Below are 21,761 nucleotides of genomic sequence, written 5' to 3'. Positions count from 1 at the left end.
GTGTAATGTAACCCTGCGCTGACAGTGCCATAGGCCACAAAATTGGCATAATCTTTGGTATAGTCACACCATCACAGTCACAGGCATAGATTGGGCATTGAACCAGTAGACCCCATTCACCGCCTGTAATTAAGGTCACATTCCACGACTATCGATAAAGGTACCATACCTTGCCTTTTTTCTTCTTCTAAGAAGTGTCACCTATCGTTCCTTTCCCTTTCAGACAACAAAGTCACCAGCCAAAGTTAATCTTTTACTTTCCCTTTACCCCTTCATTCAGGAATCTGTCTGCGTGTGCATAAGTTGACAAAATTGAACTGGGATCCTATTGCATTTGGAACCAAAGATCGAAGAAATAAGAAATTGAAGAACTATGACCACCCCCCCACCAAAGCAAGACTCCCTCATTAACTCAAATTTCAATTTTTTAAAATATATTTTAGCTCTCATTAACATGGAATAGAAATGTTGATTTTCATAATAAAATAACAGTGTTAATTATTTTAAATTTAACGTTGCTGTTGCTGATAAAAGGATGAAAAAATAACAACAACAAAGGAGATGCGAGGAATTTTTCGTTTTGGGTCAAAACCTGAATCCATCCTTTTTTTATTTCGTAAACGTGAATCCATTTCTAGTAAACAAGAAGCAAGGAAGATTGAGAAGTTACGAAAGCCCATATATGAATGGAAGAGCCCAACGTAAAATTCATATATGGGCTTTCGTCACTTCACAAAGCCCAAAATGAGAAGAAATTAGAGAAAAAACTGTTGACCAAAAAAAAGGGAAAAGAGAACCGTTAGGGGAGAGAACGAAGAAGTGTGAGCAAGCTGAAAAAATGGCGACGGCGAACTCTGAGGTATGAACGAATGGAACAGAACCTCTTTCTTCTTCATTTTCACCTAAAATTAATGGACTTAGATTTATGTTGCGCAGGGAAGTGCTCAGAAATCAAGTTTCGAAACGTTTCAGTTATTCTCTTCCTCCGCTTCGGGTTTCGGAATCTTCGATGATGCTGCTGCACAACAAGTTCCTGCTATACCTCCTCCTCCTTGTGTTGAAGTGCTCGCTTCTGAGGTATTCTTCGTTCGTTCTTCATGATTGTTCGAAACGTCGCCATTTTTAATTTTGCTTTCTTTTGGTGGGGTTCCTCCAAAATTAGGTTCCTTCATCCGTCAAACACAACGCGGAGTCAGTAAATTTGGATGGGGTTACTTTGTTAAAGGTAAAGTTTCTTCGCTTGTTTCCGAAAGCTTAGAATGTTAGAATTAGGATTGTGGCTTAGTTTTGTTACTGTATTCTTGTATGAACAATTCCCAGGGGCGGGTGAATACTCAACAAGTTTTTGGTTTATCCAACTCTGATTTAGTTCCCGGAAAATATGAAGGTGGTACCATTTTGTTCCTTGTAGTTCTGTTTATTCATTCATTGATTTTCATCTTGTTGATGATTAAATAAGTTGCAACTTCGGTTTTCCTTGGGCCTAGGAGGACTGAAGCTGTGGGAAGGTTCACTTGATCTAATTAAAGCCCTTCGTTCAGATATAAAAAATGGGCTTATCTCATTTGGCGGGAAGAGAGTATTAGAGGTGGGCTTCTCTTTTTCCAGGTGATCCTGTATTTATCTGTTTGATAAATGATTATTACATTCTAGTACTGACGGGTTATTATTTTGTTGACTTTGCTCTTGTCTGACTGTCAGTTGAAGAAAATAGCATTTACTAAGGTGTTTGATATGCTTTAGGTATATCTTCTGTCTGTTTGTCTCTCAGTTTCAATATTTGATTTTCAGGTAGGATGCGGTCATGGACTACCTGGAATCTTTGCATTGCTTGAGGTGAAACTATGATTCATTGGCTTTGCATTAGCATCCTTAATTTTGAGAAATATTATAATGTGCTTACTGTTGTTGCTTTAGGGGGCAGCTGCTGTACATTTTCAAGACTTCAATGCTGAGGTCCTACGTTGCCTTACCATTCCCAATTTGGACGCAAATCTGTGTGGACAATCTCAACAATCTTCATCAAACTTGACAAGTTGTGATAAGGCAGAAGTTCGCTTTTTTGCGGGTGACTGGAGTGAAATTGATAAACTGCTCCCTCATGTAAGTACAGATGCAAAACTCAATCAAGGTGATGGTTATGACTTTATTTTGATGGCAGAGACAGTTTACGCAATCAACAGTCTCCAAAATCTCTATAATCTTGTCAAGAAGGTATTGTTTTGTTCATCAACCAGAGAAAATTTATATTTCTATGATTTCATTCAATTATAAATATGTGTAGAATACATTTATCTATGTGTTTAGTAATGTATATTTTAAATTATAAAACCATGGTTTTGCTTATCTTTTGAAGTGTATATTAACAGTGCTTGAAACATCCTGATGGAGTTGTGTACATGGCCGCAAAGAAGTATTATTTTGGAGTAGGTGGTGGAACTAGGCGATTTCTTTCTGTGGTAGAAAAAGATGGTAAGCTAGTACTGGAATATGCAATTACATTCTCGTTGAAGCATTATTCTGATTCTTTGCATCGTTGCATGTTATGTGTTCAGCAGTTGCATAATAAATAGTGTCCTTGATATGCAAACGACTTGTAGTAATAACCTAATCGTACTGATTCCCTTATATCTTGGTTGTCCACTATAGTCTATAAGCTATGTACATACGCATAGAATTTTGCAAGACTTATTATCTAGAATTATAATGACAGATTTTTTATGGCAATAAGATATCAAAGTATAAGATTTCATTGTCATGAGATTTTTTTCCAGTTTATTTCTCTTTTCCTTTACCGGTTAATGCACTGATGTCATGTCATAATTGCCCTTTATTTGCACAGGTGTCATGATTAGTAGCCTGGTTGCTGAAATCACAGACGGTTCATCCAATGTGCGCGAAGTATGGAAGCTTGCATTCAAATAGTATTATACTGTTGGTATTTGCTTCCTTCGCCATTCAAACTATCACCGGTTTGTTTGCTCAAGATTGCCCATGCATGGAAAAGGGGGCAGCTGGAAATCTGGGATGGGTTCGGCATGTTGTTTCGCTTAATATCCAATTGTGGGATCATTCATGTTGGACGAGTGTTGATAATGATTGTAGAAACTGTATGGTCAAGAGAGAATCTTGTCCCTCATTTCATGCTACATACTTCTCTGCTTATACTGGGATTGATTTTTCCCAGTCAATTGTATTTTCTAGCAGCTAATGCAAATATTCGTGTCTCTTCTCTTCTCTTTGGCATTCAATTCGATTGGATGCAGTGCATTTTTGTTAAATGAAGAAATAAATAGTATTCGAAGAAATTCAAAGCCAAATCATGGAGCAGAGAGCAGATAATAAGGAAACAAAAAATGATCTCATAAATGAGACAACTAATAGGATATTGATCATATAATTTCAAATTCCATAGTTCCTATGGAATTTGATCGACAACAGAAAGATTACATGTTAATCCGACAACTATGAGATCTTTGTATGAAGATGCAGTAAAGAAGAGTCAAAACTAGAACTGACATTAGACATCATATGCGAATTCGACCTTAAAAGTTGTTTGTATGTGGCTTCAGTCAAGAATCAGATCTACAACGATAATATTTTGAGCAACCTCTGTTTGGAGGGTTTGATGGGGGAGGAAGACACCCATCACTTTTGCTGTAAGCTTCACCACGGCCACCACAGTACATACTGCTTTATCTCTCTCAAGAGCTCCTTTAGAGATGTATTTGTTCTCCTCCAGAAACCTTCGGTTTATTTCTGACTCCATCAGCATCTCATGTTCCTCATTGCATTCGGCTATGGAACCATTGCATTTGTATGGATGACTCCTCATTGACAACACTGTGCTGCTGAAATGCATAAAGCTAAAGAGAACGAGATAGCACAAACTCACAAGTCTCATGGAAGATTTTGAAGAATCCATTCTTCTATTCTGTAGTCTTCCATGTTTGCTTCCACTCAGAAGCATTTAATATATAACACTATTTTTTCCAAAGAGGTGCAAGTGGAAGTGCCATTAGTGACAAGCAGATTGAGCGCATTGTCGACGTAATGATTATCGTGTTATTTCGCATGTGATACTGATGATACATCCGTTGTTTATGTTATTGTGCAAACTACAAACGAGATGAGATTGTGTTTGTTTGTATTTTGAAAATACAACATAAAAGAAAAAAGTAGTATACTTGTTTCTCAAGACCTCGTGTATACTTCATATACAGGGGTGAGTAAGATCCCCATGTGTAATAAACTTTTTTTTTAAATATTTAAAATAATTATATTAATTAGAATTTAAACTCAAGATTATAAATTAAGCTGAAATAATTAAAGAGTAATACACTTTGATTTCATTAAAATAATAAAATAATTTTTTATACTATTTTATTTGGTCTAAGATCTTAGTACACCAAGCTACGCCAGACATCATCATATTATCCATTTAACTAAATTACCGCATTAGACCGGGTCAAATTTAAGAATATTAATTAAATTAAAATAATCACGCATCAATTAATAGACGTGTTCAGAGAGATTCTACACGAGTCATCATTCTACCTAAAGCTTTTTAATGATATTATTTTTAATCAGAGAATAATAAGCAATATGGAAGCTTATCAGAATCTTATGAGATACACTACTTTATTGGATAATTATCGTTTATCAAATTATAAAACAAGGGATTTGAAGGCTCGCGCTCATTTTCCACTAATCTTTATAAGTCAACAGACTTTAAACACAAAAATTGTCGAGTCCTTTCGATTTCATCCAAGTAATAATGGAATGAGGACAAAACTGTAGTCCCATTCATGCCAATACCAAGTCAACTTGTTGCAAACTCAATGAGCTTCCATAGCCAAGAGTGCTGATTTTTAATTCGTTTGTTTCCAAAACATTTGGTTCCTCTCTTCATTTTTTATATAGACAAAAAATAAAAGTGGCACACACTAGGTTTGAAGATGACGTTCCATTGCACAGAAAAATTCTAAATTCCAATAGGATAAGTACATTGGTAAAACAGAACGCAAGCTTTAATACAAGTTATTCAACGAACTTGCTATATTACTTGTTATTTGTGCCCTGTATTTTTCACACTTATTATTAAGTTGGCGGTAACCACATAGATAGAAATAACCACAGACAAAAAGGTTTTACGGGTGAACTTAATATATTTATGCAAACTGTCTCTTCATTATTCAAGATGTTGAAGAACAAGAGCATTATAGTATAATAACCCATTACAACTGGAAGACACAAACCTTATCAATAGGAGGAAATAAGGATACATAGGCTTAAATCCATATATCTGAGGTACAATCACCACCAGGATATCTCATCTCATGGGCAAGAGAGGGACCATCAGGCTCAGTTCCAAAGTCAACAAAGAAGTTGGGGTTGATTTTCAGGCCACCATTCTCAGTATCAACATCAATCTGTAGCATGTGGGATCCTTTTTCCACAAGCTCTGGATAAAATTGTCTATCCCATGCACTAAATAGTGAGTTAGTAACATACAGACGCTTCCCATCTAGACTCAATTGAATCATCTGAGGGCCCCCTCTCAATTTTTTCCCCTGAAAAGCAGCGTGTTAACATCAGACAGTCATATTAGGGGACAAATTGTTTGTATCTGTCCAATAACTAATTAACTACAAACATATATTGTGCAATAAGTTTGACAGAGGAATTATTGAGTTCATAAATTAAGTAGCACTAACCTGAATCTCTGGCACTTCAGATTGCCAAGTTTCACCATCATCTGTTATAGCAACTGTGGGGCTTCCTTTCTGGACAAGTCCACCAACCCATACTTGGCCAGTCAATTTAGGATTTTTAAGGTCCTCAATGTTATACTGTCTTATATCCCCATGAAGCCAGTTTACAAAGTACAGAAACCGATCATCAAGAGATATAAGAAAATCAGTAATAAGCCCAGGCATTTCCGGAAGAATCCAGTTTTGCACTTTCAGTGGTTTCACTGATATGGCAACCTGTAAAGTAAGTTGAGTCATTAATAGTATAAGTTTAGGTACAATTACTAACTAGAAGAGAATAGATACTTAATATACTTTAGATATACCTCATGGCTCCATGATCCATCTTGTGTCTTAAAAAATCGTATCATGTTACTTGTCAATGCACTCCCAACGAAACCTGTATCTTTAGCAGGATCATGCAGGAACCTTATCTGCATTTAGGGTACATCTGTTATTAAATATGACAACTTTTGCAAAATGGTTCACATCTACAAGCGAGAGCAAAGTATGGTCATAGTAAAAATCACACAATTCTGTAACAAGGCTTCAAATACAAAAAGAAAAAGGTTAAAAGGATAAAATTAATGCATCGTAAACATCTCACAAGATTTTGCTAAACAACTTGCCTCTAAGGGTAAAAGCCCTTCATTACCAAGGTCCAATGTTTGTCTCAGTTCACCCCCGGGCCAGTTATATACATGGAGATGCCTCCCATAGAATCCGTCAGCCACATGCTGTAAGTCAAAACCTTTTGTAAAAGCACTAGGAGCACCCCATGATGTGCTAATCATAGTATTGTGACGTGGTTGATACCAAAAGTCATACCCAAATAATGGACTGTGCCCTGGTTTCTCCCACCTAATCAATGTGAAGCGAGATAGAAAACAATATAATTAGAAAATACGATATCAAAATGCTAACTACATAAGCAGTTTCAAATAAAAATGTTGCCAAAGATGCTACATCATAAAATGTTCAACACATAAGCAATTATAAAATGATTCTATCTAAACCGTTTAACAAAAATCTTGCCTCCCGGCGTTAAAATTTATTAAATATTTGATTGACGTCAATTCATCTGTTTGCAAGAAGATGTAACAGATAGCAAGCAAATGCAGGGATTAATAAGAATCGGTAAACTGAAAGTATGTTAGACATGCCACTAAGCATTCTAGCATTTCTCAATCAAATATAAAAAAGAGTACCTTCCTTTCACATTAAACTCTGAATCAAGAAGAAGAAATCCATTTCCTGCAGCATTTCCATCTTTATCTCCAAGACATGAGACCATTATCTCTCCAGAAGCAAGACAATGAGATGTGTGTGGATAGGCTAATCCAGTCTTCTGTATGATATCTGAAGGCTCAACAACTTTGTGCAAAGATGGAGCCCTTGAATTTGTTTTTACGTCAACCACATATATGCGACCTGATCTGAAATATGATAAAGTAGATTTTGTCAGGTAATTTTAAAATGGCAATAAAGAAGGTGACTAGAATAAAGTTATCTATTCCCGGAATCCACAAAGTGGGCAAAGGGAGAAGAGAAAAAAAAAAAATTACCATGATCTGAAATTATACATTGGTTAGTTGTATTACAACATCATTCTTTTAATACAATCACGGATTCTTTACTGTTTCTGTGTTTTTCAGTTTGTGGATGACATCTTAACCAGTGTGAAAATATTCTCTTTCTGATGACACAATATCTTATCAAAAAGCCAAAAAAAGAAAAACAGTGGATATACTTTAAACTGTAGTCATCAATCATCACGCAGCATATAAACATGTTTCCCTTATAATTATCAATCAAAGCCCTTTAGTGAAAGTAACTGTTCAGCATCTTACACAAGTGCAGGTGCGATCAAAAATCTTCGCTCTGCAGATGTATCTCCATGGCAAGAGCTGCATGAATTCCAGCCAGTATGGTGCAATTCATCCCCTAAATGAGGAACATGTAACCTATGGATGACTTTGGAGTAAGTTGGAGAGTTTGGATCTACGTCCACTGTGGCCAAATAGTCAGGCTTCTCTATTCCAGTTCCTGTTTTCATCCAATCAATTATCAATAATCAAATCACTAAGTTCTACACAAGTTTCAATACACATTACTTAAAAACGTCTATTTGACCAGAATTCATCAATATTATAGCCAGAAAAAGAGATGAAATTCTGGGAGAATAATTTAATTAATCTGACAAGAAGTTCAGTGTGATTCTGATAGTAAGAAAAAAAAGGGATGCTTGACCATAAAAGTTTAAGATGGTGCAAGTCATAAAGGGATAAACAAAACCAAAGTTGTTAACTTTCTTCCATAAGAAGAGGAAGCAGCACAAGGCTTATTTATCCATTACCTGTGTAGACAGCGGTGACATAAATGAGAGACTCTCTGGGACCTGAAATGGCTTCAAGCGGAGAAGCATAGCCTGGCCCTGATTTGCAGCATCCATCACAGTTACTCATCTCTTCCTCTCTCTCTCTCTCTCTCTCTCTCTCTCAGTCTCTCAGAATGATTCGCTTCACTGCCTACCCGTTTAAAAGGAAGAAGATTAAGGAAGAGAGAATCACGTGCAAACAAGATTGCAGTTTCCAGACACAAACAACGTTACATCTACGTATGTATTGAGTCAGCAATCTCGTCTTTATACGTATTCGCTTGAAATTATGTGCAGAACGGATGTCTCAAGGTTCCATCCATCATCGTAAATTCATACCTCATCTTCTCCGTAACTTTTAACACTTCTCTCTCTTTCCTTGTATTATTATATTACAGAAATTATAAGTAGATTATTATTATAAATTTTATATTAAATATATATAATAAATAATAAGGTAATAATATTTAAAAATATAAAAATATTAAAAAAATTATATAGAATATCCTCTCTCTACAGTCACCTTGTTATCTGCAACAGAATTTGTTTTTCTCTTATTAAAGCAAATATACCTGTACAAGTTGGCAATTGTATTTGGACTTAATGTCGTCTAATTACATCCGTTTCCTTATTCTTTGTATTTTCTATTTGTTTATTTTAAACATTTTTTATAATATGACAAAATTATACATAAGAAAACATTAATACATGATTTTGTTATTAATGCATAAAACTACATTAAATTTTACTAAAAAATTGTTATAAATAAACTCTTATAATATATATTTTACGGACTTATTAAAAAAATATTTTTTAAATATCAGTCTGGTTGAAGCCATGCCTTGTGCACATCACTCACAGATCTCACGAAGGTTGACATTTCTATTTAATGAATTGAGGTATTCTTACACTATAATAATAAGAAAAAAAAATGATAATTTAAGTTTCTTATTTAACTTATATTATTATTCTGCCAGAATTCTTTTTCAATCAAACGTCAAAGCAGTTTTTGTAAGAATGCGTCTATCATTACTTTGCCACCCATCAGCCATTCGAAATTTGGAAGTCTAGATTGAATTTAAGACATAAATATTTAATCCTTATCCCCTATTCATAGAAAATTTGTATAGACTAGTGTAAATGAAAATGACCACACTTTGAAAGAAAGGGTATAATTTTGATTATGTGATTGGACATAGATGTTTAACAGCGTTCAAGGTAAGAAGAAGTAACACGTGTCTTTTTGTCTGACTAAGAAAAATAAAAGCATATGGGTTCATGTCAAGATGCACTTCGAACACGATTTTCTAAGAAAACAGACAGCAAATTTACGTAAGTTTGACAAGTGCACATTGATAACTCCAATACACGTAGGATTGTAACTAATAATGATGTATGGATTTGATATCGGAAACCACTAATGTGTTTGATGAATATGGTTGAGCTGTGTTTGATTCACTTTGTCACATGACGAACGTCATCAAATGTTATGTGATCAAAGTATCAAACTCTGAAGATATGCTTACACGAATATCTGAGAGGAAAATGATAATATAACGTTTCTATTTTCAAAATAGTATAATTACATAATAATATCTATTAAATTATGTAACGATTCATTACAGTATCTTATGATAATTTGTTGTTTTATCTCTTTCATTCTAAAAATAATAATAATAATAGAAAATTTCCCCCCCAAAATTCTCTGTCAAACTTGCTTAAATGACTAAATCATTGAGAATTGAAATGCAGGATATGTTTTATTATGTTTCCATTTATAGAAACAAGCAATTATTTAATTATAATAAATACAAAATCCGTTTAATTATAAGTATCATGCACTGCTGGCCCTTATCTTCTTCAACCTGTTATATATAGAATAATAAAGCTGATATTTATTAATATATACAGGCTGTTGTATCCATCAGATAAGTTATTGTATTGTAAACACAAAGGATTTAGAAATTATATTTTAATTTATAGAGAAGGGGAGACCCTTATAAAATATAAAAAGCTATATCTAATAATAGTAACTCTAAAACATTTTTAAAGCATTCTTTCTATCTCTTTCTCAAAGTTTAACTTATATGGAAAGAAGACTTATAAAATATTACTATGGCTTTAAGTTTAAATACATCTAAGGGCGCAAATTCATTGGGAGAGAGTTATTTTAATTCATTTTGATGGACACTTAATAAGATAGAATAGCTTTTATGTTCTATTTTGTTTTATTATTTTATTTAATCAATAAGTTATAAGATGTCTATCTTTTGTCTTGTCGTATTTTATTTAGCTTCCATATCATATATTTTTTTTATTGTATTTACTTCAATACAATTAAAGTAATACATATTAATCTATAAGATATCATTATTTAAATTTAAATGTTTGAAGTACACCTGAAGGCAAATATCTTTCAACATCTCCTTTAATTTTGAAGAGTATTGTTAAGATGTTTGTATTAAGAAAATAAAAACACATATATATAATATTACACGCATCACCAAATTTTAAATGTTTAAATAAACGAGTTGTTACTTATAGCAAAACTCTTTTAGATAGAAATTCTTAATATTTTTACCTTACTAAAATTAAAAATAAAGTAAATTAAGGGTATATTTAGATACTAATTTTACCTAAGTATTTATTGAATAAATTACTTTAAAAATAATCACTTTATATAGTTAATCCAATAAATTTTTTTATGAAGATAAGGTAAAACAGTTTATTTTAATCATCAAATACGTAGATTAATTAGTGTAGAGTTATTCTAAATTAAAATTTAATTTTAAATTATTTTAACTCTACTAAATTTTTGAAGGAAAATTTTTATCGCTCATGATATTTGACTTGAAAAAAATTATTTTTAATAAATAATATATATATATATATATATATATATATATATATAAGTTAGAAAAAAATTAATTTAATAAATTATAATAAATATTTATTAAAATAAAATTTTAAAAATTCATAAATTATTTGTGTAAATTATTTATAAACACTTTTCAAATTCTTAAATGTGTGTTTTGATAATTGTATATTTAAATATTTATTCAATAATATTTTAAAATAATAATTTATTTTTTAAATTTAATATTAATTATTAAAATAATTTAAAAATAACTTTTTTTAATAAATTATATTAAAAATTATCAAAACAAAGTTAAAATAATTGATCAAAAAATATAATATATTTTTAGTAAATTATTTATATGCTATTGGAAAGTATGTTCTTGATATAGACAAATGTGGGCTTAATGAATATTTTTAATGCTTTTTTAATAACTATTTACTAAAATAAAATAAAAGAAAAATATTTTCTCTGTTTGGGATAAATTTTTGTCACGTCAGACTATGTTTTATATTTAAGTCAGATAAAATTAATTATTTTTATTTTTAATTTACCCTTTTTGTCTAAAATAGGGTTAAAATCAGTCAAAACGTGACACGTGTTACAGGTTTTGTACAAAATGAAGATGAAATGCGTTAATCATTTCGTCAAATGTGCAGACAAAAAGGTAAATTCATCCTATATATAGACAAAATACTGAAGAACTTACATGTGACAAAATTTTATTGATTTTATCTAAAATTTGGATGAAACTATGCAGTAATGAAACATGTAATAATTGTGTTAATTTTGTCTTAATTTACTATAAAATTAGTCTTTACCATGTAGTTAAAAGACTATCGTTACACTTTATTATCTAACAAAATTTACCTATATAATGCTACACTCTGCACATCAAAATGAATCAAGCTGAAGGAAAATGACATGGGAGAAGATTTAGAAGAAATATTAGAGGTTAGCTATATTTGTAATATTTTGTTGAATTTTTTTATATTTATTTTATTAAAATTAAAGTATTTTTTAATTACTTAAATAAATAGAGGTAAATAAAATTGATGAATATTTATTGAATGAATTTTTGTGTAATTTAGATTTAAAAATTAATAATTTATGTTAATATTAAAAAAGATATAGAAGTTATGTTAGTAGATGTTGAATATTATGTTGATTAATAATTAAAAAATAATGTTATATTTTTTGTAAATATTTATTTTATATGTGTGTAATATGCATAATTTTTTTATTTTTTTAATATAAATGATGTAAAATATAGTAGTATGTTAGTATGTGATAATAATAATTTATTTTTTTATTATTTATATAAATAAGTATAATTATAATTATTGATATTGTGTTTTTAAAAAACTGTAAGATGAGTAATATTATTATTGTATATTGTAAAGGAAAAATTGATGTGAGAAACGAAGGTGTGACATTTGAAGGTAACAAAAAAATGATAAAGATATGAAGATGGATCAGTTTTATGAATTTGAAAAAAAAAATTCATGACAAGTTGAATCTTAGTAATAGTTACTTTATATGTAGAATAATTTCTCGTTTTATAGTTGATTTAAGCGCTAAACAATATACTACATTGAATATATGTGATGATGAAGATATTGATTGTATGATTAGTGCGTACCAACAACTACAAGTGTTATTGAATTATACGTGGATATTGCATTTGGTGAAAATTTAAGGATTAACTTAAACATATTAGACTTAAGCTTATCAATGTCATTGCCTAACTTTATAGAAATGGTGAATATAAATGTTACAGAAGGTATAAATTATACCATTATAATAATTTTTTTATTTATTTTTAGTGACAATACATATTGAATAAGTGTATTTTTTTGAACGATGTACAAATTTATGCAGTTATGAAAATGAAGAAGTCAATAGTGATGATGATGAAAGACATATTCCGTTAGACAGCTCGTCAAATATAAACGTAGATGGTGATTTTGATTCAAACTTAAATTTACAACAAAAAAAATGTTAGAGGTAATATTTATTAAAGAATTATTGATTAAATTGTATACTTTTTTTTATAATGATGAATAATGTCCGTTTTTATGTAGGTGTAGGTGAAATACCTTTTTAGAATGTAAGTTTATACTACAATTGAGAACATCCAGACCAAGAAATTGAAGCAGAAGAAATTAGTGAAGATATTTCATGGGTTATTGGAGATCCCTGACATGTAGGTTTATTATTTGACTCCAAAGATGAAGTTAAAAGTGACTTAAAACAGCATGTAATAAAAATACATCAGGGTTATTTTGTTGTTGAGTCAAAACTAACAAAGTTGCATGTAAAGTGTTTGAACCATAACAATGGGTTTCCATGGCGAATAAGAGCATCATTACTTAAAAATTCAACAAAGTAAAAAATAGCAATGTGTGGGGGTAAGCATACATATCTCAACACTACAATATCTCAAGACAATATTAAACTAAATTCAGATTTGATTTGTTCATATATCATTGGTAAGTTTTTATTATATGAATGAAAGTTTGCATAATATCTTATTTCGTGAAGCCTTTTCACAATAAAGATACTTACCTCTTTTGTTGTGTTTTGTGTAGGTATAGTTAATCTTGAACCATCATTGCCTATAAGTCTAATTCAAAAAAGGATGACAACTCAATTTGGATATAAAATTTCACACAAAAAGGCCTAGATGGCAAAATATAAAGCGATTGTGAGAATCTTTGGTGACTGAGATGAATCATATGTTACATTGTCAAAATGATTAGAGTATATGCAATTTCATGCAGTTAGGTCTGTTTTTAAGATTGAAACGAAGCCGTTTGTTATTGGACATCAAGAAAACAACAAATTTAGAGTATTTGAGCTATTGTTTTGGTGTTATTAATCAATGTAAGGAAACATTTAACTTTTGCAAACCTATTATTCAAGTAGATGGAGCATTTTTGCATGATAAGTATCGTTACACAATGTTGATTGCAACAACATAAGATGAAAATGATCTGTGTGCAGTAACAACAAAAACAATAATATGTTTAATATTTGATAGGCATCAAAGGTTTCAAACCCACATCTTGAATGGAAAGCTCCTAATGCCTATCATGTTTATTGCATTTATCATATTGCAAGCAATTTCAATCATAGATTTAAGAACATTGAATTGAAAAAATAACTGAAAAAATTAAGTAACATGATTTAATGCCTTTTGTCTTCTCTTACCTTATATTTATTTTAATTGTGAACAATTACTTGATGTACGTTGCAGCATATATACTTTCGAAGGTTGTATTCGAAGAGAGGTTAAGAAGATTTTACAATGAATCACTAGAAATACAGAAGTGGATCGATAACATATCAAAGAAAAAATGGGCTTTAAGTCACGACGACGAAGGATGTCGTTATGGACACATGATCATGAATTTGTCAGAGGCTATTAACAAGGTATTAAAGGGGCAAGAAACTTACCTATAACTGCTCTGGTGAAATGCACTTACAGATGTATATTTTGTGAAGCGTAGAAAGGATGCAATGAATAACCTGAATGCTGGTAAGAGGTTTTATTCTAAACTAATGCTAAAAAGGCAGAAAAATAAAGAGGAAGTATCTTCACATCAAGTGAGACGATATGATATAGAAAGAACAAGATTTGAGATTGAAGAGGCCTTTAACCCGATCACGCAAAGAGGTGGTAACAAATGGACTGTTGCATTGTCTAGAAAATATTGTGAATGTGGGAGATTTCAGACATATCGATTTTCATGCTCACGTGTAATCGCAACCTGTGCATCGGTAAGTATTGACTTTTGCCAATATGTTGATCCTGTTTACTTTGTGTACTATGTCGTCAATACATACTTATCACAGTGGTTCCCCCTGAAAAATGAGAGTAATATTTTTACATGCAATGAGTGGAAGTTAGTTCTTGATAAGGCGAGAGAATCAGAGGTAAAGGAAGACTAAAATCAACTCGTATTAGGAATGAAATGGATTGGGTTGAGTCATAAAGTAGACAAAGATGTAGTAATTGTCATCAAATTGGTCACAATGTACACCAATATACTTCTTTATCACCTAATGAGTAGTATAGAAGATATTATGTATAAAGCTGTAGTATATAATTTATAATATGTTTAGCTACATCATATGTTCATTATCAACTACTTCTTGTATGTTTATATGCATAACATAATTATAAAGGTATTTGAACAGTATATAACATAAACTGAAGTAGTAAATATCATATAACATCTACTAAAGCTACAAAAGATATGTCATATATTACGTAAGAAATATGTAAAACTAGTAAATAAAGGTTTATCCTCGTTCGGTTGGTGGTGCTGATGTGGGTCAATATGCATTCTCTAGACTGATCTCTTGCTCCACGATGTGGGTTAAGATGCACCTCTAGAGGTGGAACATCTAATGTTACTTCAAAGTCAACATTTAAATCAATTCCATGACTAAATGAGGTATCATATGAAGTGATCGCTTAACATAAAATTCTCAATTAACCGCACCATGTAAGTCCTAGCAAATCGAGTGATCTGTAAAGGACTCTGTGCATGCATCGCAACATGAGTAAAATGTTGGTCTAGCCAACTCATCTTGAAAACCAACAAAAGGATCATGTTTTGGTTGAATCCCTAGGCTCTCCTCAACTATATCAGCATAATTACCTCTAATAGGTACTATTATAGGTCTTCTATCAATCTGTAAACCTAACAAGATAGATATTTTCTGCAAAGTAATTGTACACTTGCCTAGAGCAAGTGAAAAGTGCATTTCTCTGGCCTCCATCTTTCTACTAATGCAGTGATCAATAAGAAGTCTAGTGAAAGCTGACATACGTGAGCAATCCAATAAATCCCTCAAGCTCTAAATGTGAAAGGACCTTCTAAGAAATACCATTCAAACTAGCTAGAATAAATTAGCTTTTCTTAATTTTCAAAATAGAATGATCTCGACCATTCTAAATATGCTCAGACACATGAATCTTCTGTAACCGTAAAAAATCCTTTAATTCAAGACAAATGATCCTATTCTATCTTAAAGATAAAACTATCTAAAAAGATATTATATATATGTGTTAGTTTCAATATCAATAATATATCAAATACAATATGGTCAAAATTTTAAATTTTAATATAAATTATACAAAAAAAATTCTTAACATAAATCAACTATAATACAATAACAAGTTCTTACTTTATCACATTATTCAAATACAAAATCTATTTATAATATTTTAATGATTGTAATTCAAATAATATGAATAACTTTTCTTCACTAAATTTCTAAAGATTTACTAAATAAAGTGGTTATTTGTTCATAAATTAACATTTCTCGGTTCATTGTATTTTGTTTTAACTATTTTCTAAACAAATTCTTAGTCCTAAATATATCAATGACCTTTATCAGTGAATTCACGGCTCGCCGGAGCCCATTACTGGCAAAGAAGCTTCACGCAAAGATCATAAAAGCTGGTATCAACCGACACAAACCCTTCCCCAGCACTCTTTTAGACGCATACGGCAAATGCGGTCTCATCCAAGACGCACTTCAAGTATTCGATACATTGCCCCGCCCAGACGTCGTTGCATGGGCCTCCCTCCTCACCGCCTGCAACCTCTCCAACCTCCCTCACCGTTCTCTCTCCATCTCACGCTCCATTCTCAACACTGGGTTGTTCCCCGACCACTTCGTCTTCGCCTCCATCGTCAAGGCTTGTGCTAACTTGGGTGCTCTTCATGTGAAACAAGGGAAACAAGTGCATGCTCGCTTCTTCCTCTCACCCTTCTCTCACGATGACGTTGTCAAGTCATCGTTGGTTGATATGTATGCGAAATTCGGGTTGCCCCATTATGGGCGTGCCGTTTTCGACTCCATTTCTTCCCTGAATTCGATTTCTTGGAATGCCATGATATCTGGGTATGCGCGGAGTGGGCAAAAGTTTGAGGCTTTTCGACTGTTTCGTCAAACGCCGTATAGGAACTTGTTTGCTTGGACTGCTTTAATTTCTGGGATGGTGCAGAGTGGGAATGGGGTTGATGCTTTCAACTTGTTTGTTGAAATGCGGCGTGAAGGGATTAGTGTAACAGACCCGTTAGTTCTTTCCAGTGTGGTTGGTGCTTGTGCTAATTTTGCTGTTTTGAAGCTTGGGAAACAGATGCATGGTCTGGTTATAACCCTTGGCTATGAGTCTTACTTGTTTATTAGCACTACCCTTGTAGATATGTATGCCAAATGCAGTGATCTTGTTGCTGCAAAATATATCTTCTCTGAAATGTGCAGAAAGGATGTAGTTTCTTGGACTTCAATAATTGTTGGCACTGCTCAGCATGGGCAAGCTGAGGAGGCATTGGCTTTGTACGATGACATGGTTTTGGCTGGAATTAAGCCAAATGAGGTGACCTTTGTTGGGTTGATCTATGCCTGCAGTCATGCTGGTCTAGTTAGCAAGGGCCGTGCTGTGTTTAGGTCTATGGTTGAAGATCATGGGATTAGGCCATCTCTGAAGCATTATAATTGTTTGCTGGATCTTTTTAGTCGATCAGGACACCTTGATGAGGCAGAGAATCTCATTAGAACAATGCCAGTGAATCCGGATAATTCAACTTGGGTTGCTCTGCTGAGTGCTTGCAAGCAGCATGGGAACACCCAGATGGCAGTTAGGATTGCTGATCATCTATTAAATTTAAAACCAGAAGATCCTTCATGTATTTTGTTATCTAATGTATATGCTGGGGCTGGTATGTGGGAGAATGTTTCGAAAGTGAGAAAATTAATGATGGCCATGGAAGTTAAAAAGGAACCTGGTTATAGCTGCATTGAATTGGGAAAGGAAAGCTATGTGTAACGATATCTGGAGAGACTTTTCATCCAATGAAAGATGAGATCGTAGGATTAATGAGTAAGTTAGATGCAGAGATGAGAAAGAGGGGTTATGTTCCTGATACTAGCTCAGTTTTCCACGACATGGATCAACAAGAGAAAGAAAGACAACTTTTCTGGCATAGTGAGAGGTTGGCTGTGGCTTATGGGCTTCTTAAGGCTGTTCCAGGGACTATTATACGTATAGTGAAAAATCTTCGTGTTTGTGGAGATTGTCATACTGTTCTGAAGCTCATCAGCACTATAGCAAATAGAGAAATTTATGTCCGAGATATCAAAAGATATCACCATTTTAAGAATGGAAATTGTTCGTGCAATGACTTCTGGTGACTTGGGAATTCCGATGGAAATTTCCTCAAATTCGATGATCAATTGAGGTCCTTGCTACGAAGGATGCTGTCGTGTCCCGGGCAGCTGCTTGTTGCTTATGCCTCTGAACTTCAGCAAAGGTGAACGGGGCTTGTTTTTCATTGTATTCCATTATTTATTCAACTTTTCTTTTTGAATAGGGCATCCATTTTTTATCTGTTTGCTGAGATATATGATCAACGTCTTGAAGTTGTTCAAGGGGGAGAAAAATTTTGAACATCAAAATGTGACAATGAAACAAATTCTTTAATTTTTGGGTATACTTTTTGTGTGTATGTGAAAATATTAAAAAAAAGGATAAAATTAGTTATATATAATATTACCTACAGTGTCAATTTTTAATGTTTAAATAATAAAACTGTTATTCTAAGTGAGCCAAATGAAAATGCCTATTTTGTGAAACCAGCAAGAAACATGGATAGTGATGCGAGCATTAAGAATAGAGAGGCGCGATAAAATTTTGAATTTCTTATTGATAAAAGATGTGACGGCCTTTGAATTTGACTTGTCATATGTTTCTCGACTTTGTTTATTGTCTTTGTCGCATGCTATTGATATTCATAATTATAATTTATCAAGTTTTATATATTCGTATATTTAATTTTCAGTTATGGCTTAATATTTGGTAATGTTATTGTATGGAAATTATTTACGGTTATAAAATAAAAATCGTATATGTTGGACTAAAGTTATGGAAAGGAAAACGAGATGAACTTTGTAACATTAGAAAATTGAATTTGGTAGGGTTGTGTTGTAAGGCATTGGATTATTTATGATGACGCCAATCAGTTAAGACAACAAAATTGTTATGAAGTTTTCACCAACGTGCTCTGTCTCTCTCTCTCTCTCTCTCACAGCACGCATGTCAACACAAGACACAACATCTTTGAACTTTTATGAAGTAGATTACCTTGTAGTAAGTATCCCTTCATCAATTGTGGGCCCGTGACTTTCAAAATTCCCTTTGAACCAGGTGGAAGAACTTCATCACTCTCAGAATCTACAACTTTGAATTCTGTATTCTTAATTGGATGCCCAACAGATCCAATAACCTTCAAAAGATTTCATCTTTAACATTCTGATAAAGCCAGCATTCTTTGCAGACCCAAATAACAAACTAATTAGAAGAGTGCAGAAAATAGTAACTATTATGAATTTCACGCTCCAGATAAGCTTGACAAAAGGTGAAAGATTTACAGCGTGGTTACTATTAACAGATTAGCTAGAATGGGTATCTTTTGACAATCATATTGTACGAGAATAATTATCCACAAAAGTAATCAAATATTTAAAAGTAAATTTAGAAGTAATTGGGCAATGACCCCAAACATCAGACTGAACAATTTTAAAAAGAGCATGAGTCCTTTTATTTAAAGGAGGTAAATAAACATTACGATGATGTTTAGCAAACTAACATGACTCACAATAAAAATTAGACTATATTAAGACATAATTTCCTAAGAACTCCTAAAGACGGATGACTCAGACGGCAATGAAGTTGGAAAAGAGACATTGTTTCATTCCTAGACACAATAGAACTTGCGGAAGTCCTTCTTCTTCCAATAGATACAGCCTATTAGATACCCTACCTTTATTAATAATCCTCTGTGTCATTAGATCCTGAAAAACACAAGAATTAGAAAAGAATGTTACTGAGCAATTTAATGATGAAGTAATTTGGCTAATGGACAACAAATTTAAGGAGAATTGAGACAAATATAAAACAGAGAATAAATGTAAGGTTGAAATTAGAGTGGTACACCCGCTGTCTTAATATGGACAGTAGAACCATTAGCGAGTATTACAGAAGAATGAGAACTAAGTAGACAAAAAGAGAAAAGGATATCTGAATCTCCAGTCATATGATTAGTAACGCCTGGAAGAAGAAGAAAGACATGCGGTAAGATTACCTTTTCGGACCAAAGTAGCTGTAGAGGATGTAGATAGTTATTGGAAAATCTAAAACTTAATATACTGAATAAATTCCTCATCACTCATACGAACAATACGTCATTCTTTCTCCTGAGTAGCTATATTAAGTTGAAACACCGAGTTAGCGAAGCAAAAATTACATTGTGATTTGTAAAGGATGAGTGTACTGATTCTAATAATGGCCAAATTCGGCATAGTTGTAACACTGTACAATACCACGACCTTTACTACGCCCACGACCACAACTACCTTTACCACAATTGCAACCACCACTATGACCGTATTGGGTTGCCAAGGCAAAATGGTCAGGAGACTCATTTTTTGTAGTGCTCTTGAGCTCCTCAAAGGAAGCCTGCATAACTTTGGAAAAGACATCGATAAGATTATCAACCTGCTTGCTTAACAGAATCTGAGACCGAACTACCTCATATTCCAGATCAAGTCCAGAGAGCTAGCTTAAAGCCATGAGTTTTTTTTGTTGTGCTTTCATCTCATCAATAATTTTGCAGGGAAAAAGAGATAATATCTCCTCAGTATGCTTCTTAAACTCCAAAAAATAATCCATTAGCTTCGGCTTATTTTGTTTGGGTTGATAAACTTCCTACAAAGAGCATATAACATATTCAAATTATCATATTTCTCAAAAATAAATTGCAAAAAATCTCATAACTCCTTCACAGTTTTGCAATGGGTAATAATTGCTTGTATTCGTCTATCAACAGAGTTTACTAGCAACGCAAGGATCTTTTTGTCACGTATCTTCCATGTGTCAACATCCTTAGAATTGACAGGTACTATTTTAGTCAAATGATTATCCTTTCCCATTCCACCCAGACTAATCTCAACTAAATACTTCCACTCCATATAGTTCGTACCATCTCCATCCAGCTTAACAGCGGTAAGTTTGGATAGAGATACAATCTCCCTAACAACCCTCTTGTGCTATGCATCCTGCACATCCTGGCTATCACGTTCAAACATTGTAACGCCGCACTCAAATTGTAAACGTTGAATTATTACATATTCTGGTCGCCAAAAAAATTTTCCATTCCCATTCCACCCAGACTAATCTCAACTAAATACTTCCACTCCATATAGTTCGTACCATCTCCATCCAGCTTAACAGCGGTAAGTTTGGATAGAGATACAATCTCCCTAACAACCCTCTTGTGCTATGCATCCTGCACATCCTGGCTATCACGTTCAAACATTGTAACGCCGCACTCAAATTGTAAACGTTGAATTATTACATATTCTGGTCGCCAAAAAAATTTTCCATTCCCACAGCAGCCATGATTGGCCTTTTTTGAAGCTGTTTTTTTTTTTTTTTGTGGCGGCGGCGGCACGGTGGTGATGCTGCAGTGGTGGCGACCAAGGAGAGAACCTATAAGGCTCTTGGTACCATGTAGAGATTAAGAGAGAAAGAACATAGAGAGAGAGAGAGAGAGAAATAAATTAGTGTGCTAAAATTGGATACTCTACAATGAGTAGAGACCCTTATATTTATAAGGATACATATATAATTCTATTAGGCCAAGTCCGTTATTATAATATTAAAATAAACCCTAATCCTAATACATCTATTCTA

General features: G+C 32.9%; 2 protein-coding genes and 2 pseudogenes across 3 annotated transcripts; 2 read left to right on the top strand and 2 right to left on the bottom strand.

The window, feature by feature from the left end:
* The first annotated feature begins 756 nt into the window (after positions 1 to 756).
* LOC113850273 (histidine protein methyltransferase 1 homolog) lies at positions 757 to 3,380 on the top strand. 2 transcript variants are annotated; one of them, XM_027480738.1, is made up of 9 exons: positions 757 to 859; positions 922 to 1,077; positions 1,163 to 1,225; positions 1,321 to 1,387; positions 1,488 to 1,588; positions 1,792 to 1,836; positions 1,918 to 2,214; positions 2,370 to 2,472; positions 2,843 to 3,380. In XM_027480738.1, exons 1-9 carry the CDS (start codon positions 839 to 841, stop codon positions 2,923 to 2,925), a joined length of 936 nt encoding a protein of 311 aa, XP_027336539.1. In that variant the 5' UTR covers positions 757 to 838; the 3' UTR covers positions 2,926 to 3,380. The 2 variants fall into 2 exon arrangements, with proteins under 2 accessions (XP_027336539.1, XP_027336540.1); XM_027480739.1 differs by having other exon boundaries at positions 761 to 859; positions 937 to 1,077; positions 2,843 to 3,376.
* A 113-nt stretch (positions 3,381 to 3,493) lies between these two features.
* Positions 3,494 to 4,034, bottom strand: LOC113851406 (annotated as a pseudogene).
* Positions 4,035 to 4,950: 916 nt separating this feature from the next.
* LOC113849456 (selenium-binding protein 1-like) lies at positions 4,951 to 8,490 on the bottom strand. The gene is made up of 7 exons (XM_027479374.1): positions 8,110 to 8,490; positions 7,604 to 7,799; positions 6,962 to 7,189; positions 6,383 to 6,614; positions 6,080 to 6,187; positions 5,718 to 5,990; positions 4,951 to 5,573 (listed from the first exon to the last, which is right to left on the bottom strand). Exons 1-7 carry the CDS (start codon positions 8,216 to 8,218, stop codon positions 5,292 to 5,294), a joined length of 1,428 nt encoding a protein of 475 aa, XP_027335175.1. The 5' UTR covers positions 8,219 to 8,490; the 3' UTR covers positions 4,951 to 5,291.
* Positions 8,491 to 16,385: 7,895 nt separating this feature from the next.
* On the top strand, positions 16,386 to 18,259 carry LOC113851323 (annotated as a pseudogene).
* The last annotated feature ends 3,502 nt before the right edge of the window (positions 18,260 to 21,761 follow it).

The sequence above is a fragment of the Abrus precatorius genome, unplaced genomic scaffold, assembly GCF_003935025.1.
Source record: "Abrus precatorius isolate BTA unplaced genomic scaffold, Abrus_2018 Scaffold9, whole genome shotgun sequence".
In the NCBI taxonomy this organism is placed as follows: domain Eukaryota; kingdom Viridiplantae; phylum Streptophyta; class Magnoliopsida; order Fabales; family Fabaceae; genus Abrus; species Abrus precatorius.
This window is presented reverse-complemented; position numbering and strand designations above follow the sequence as displayed.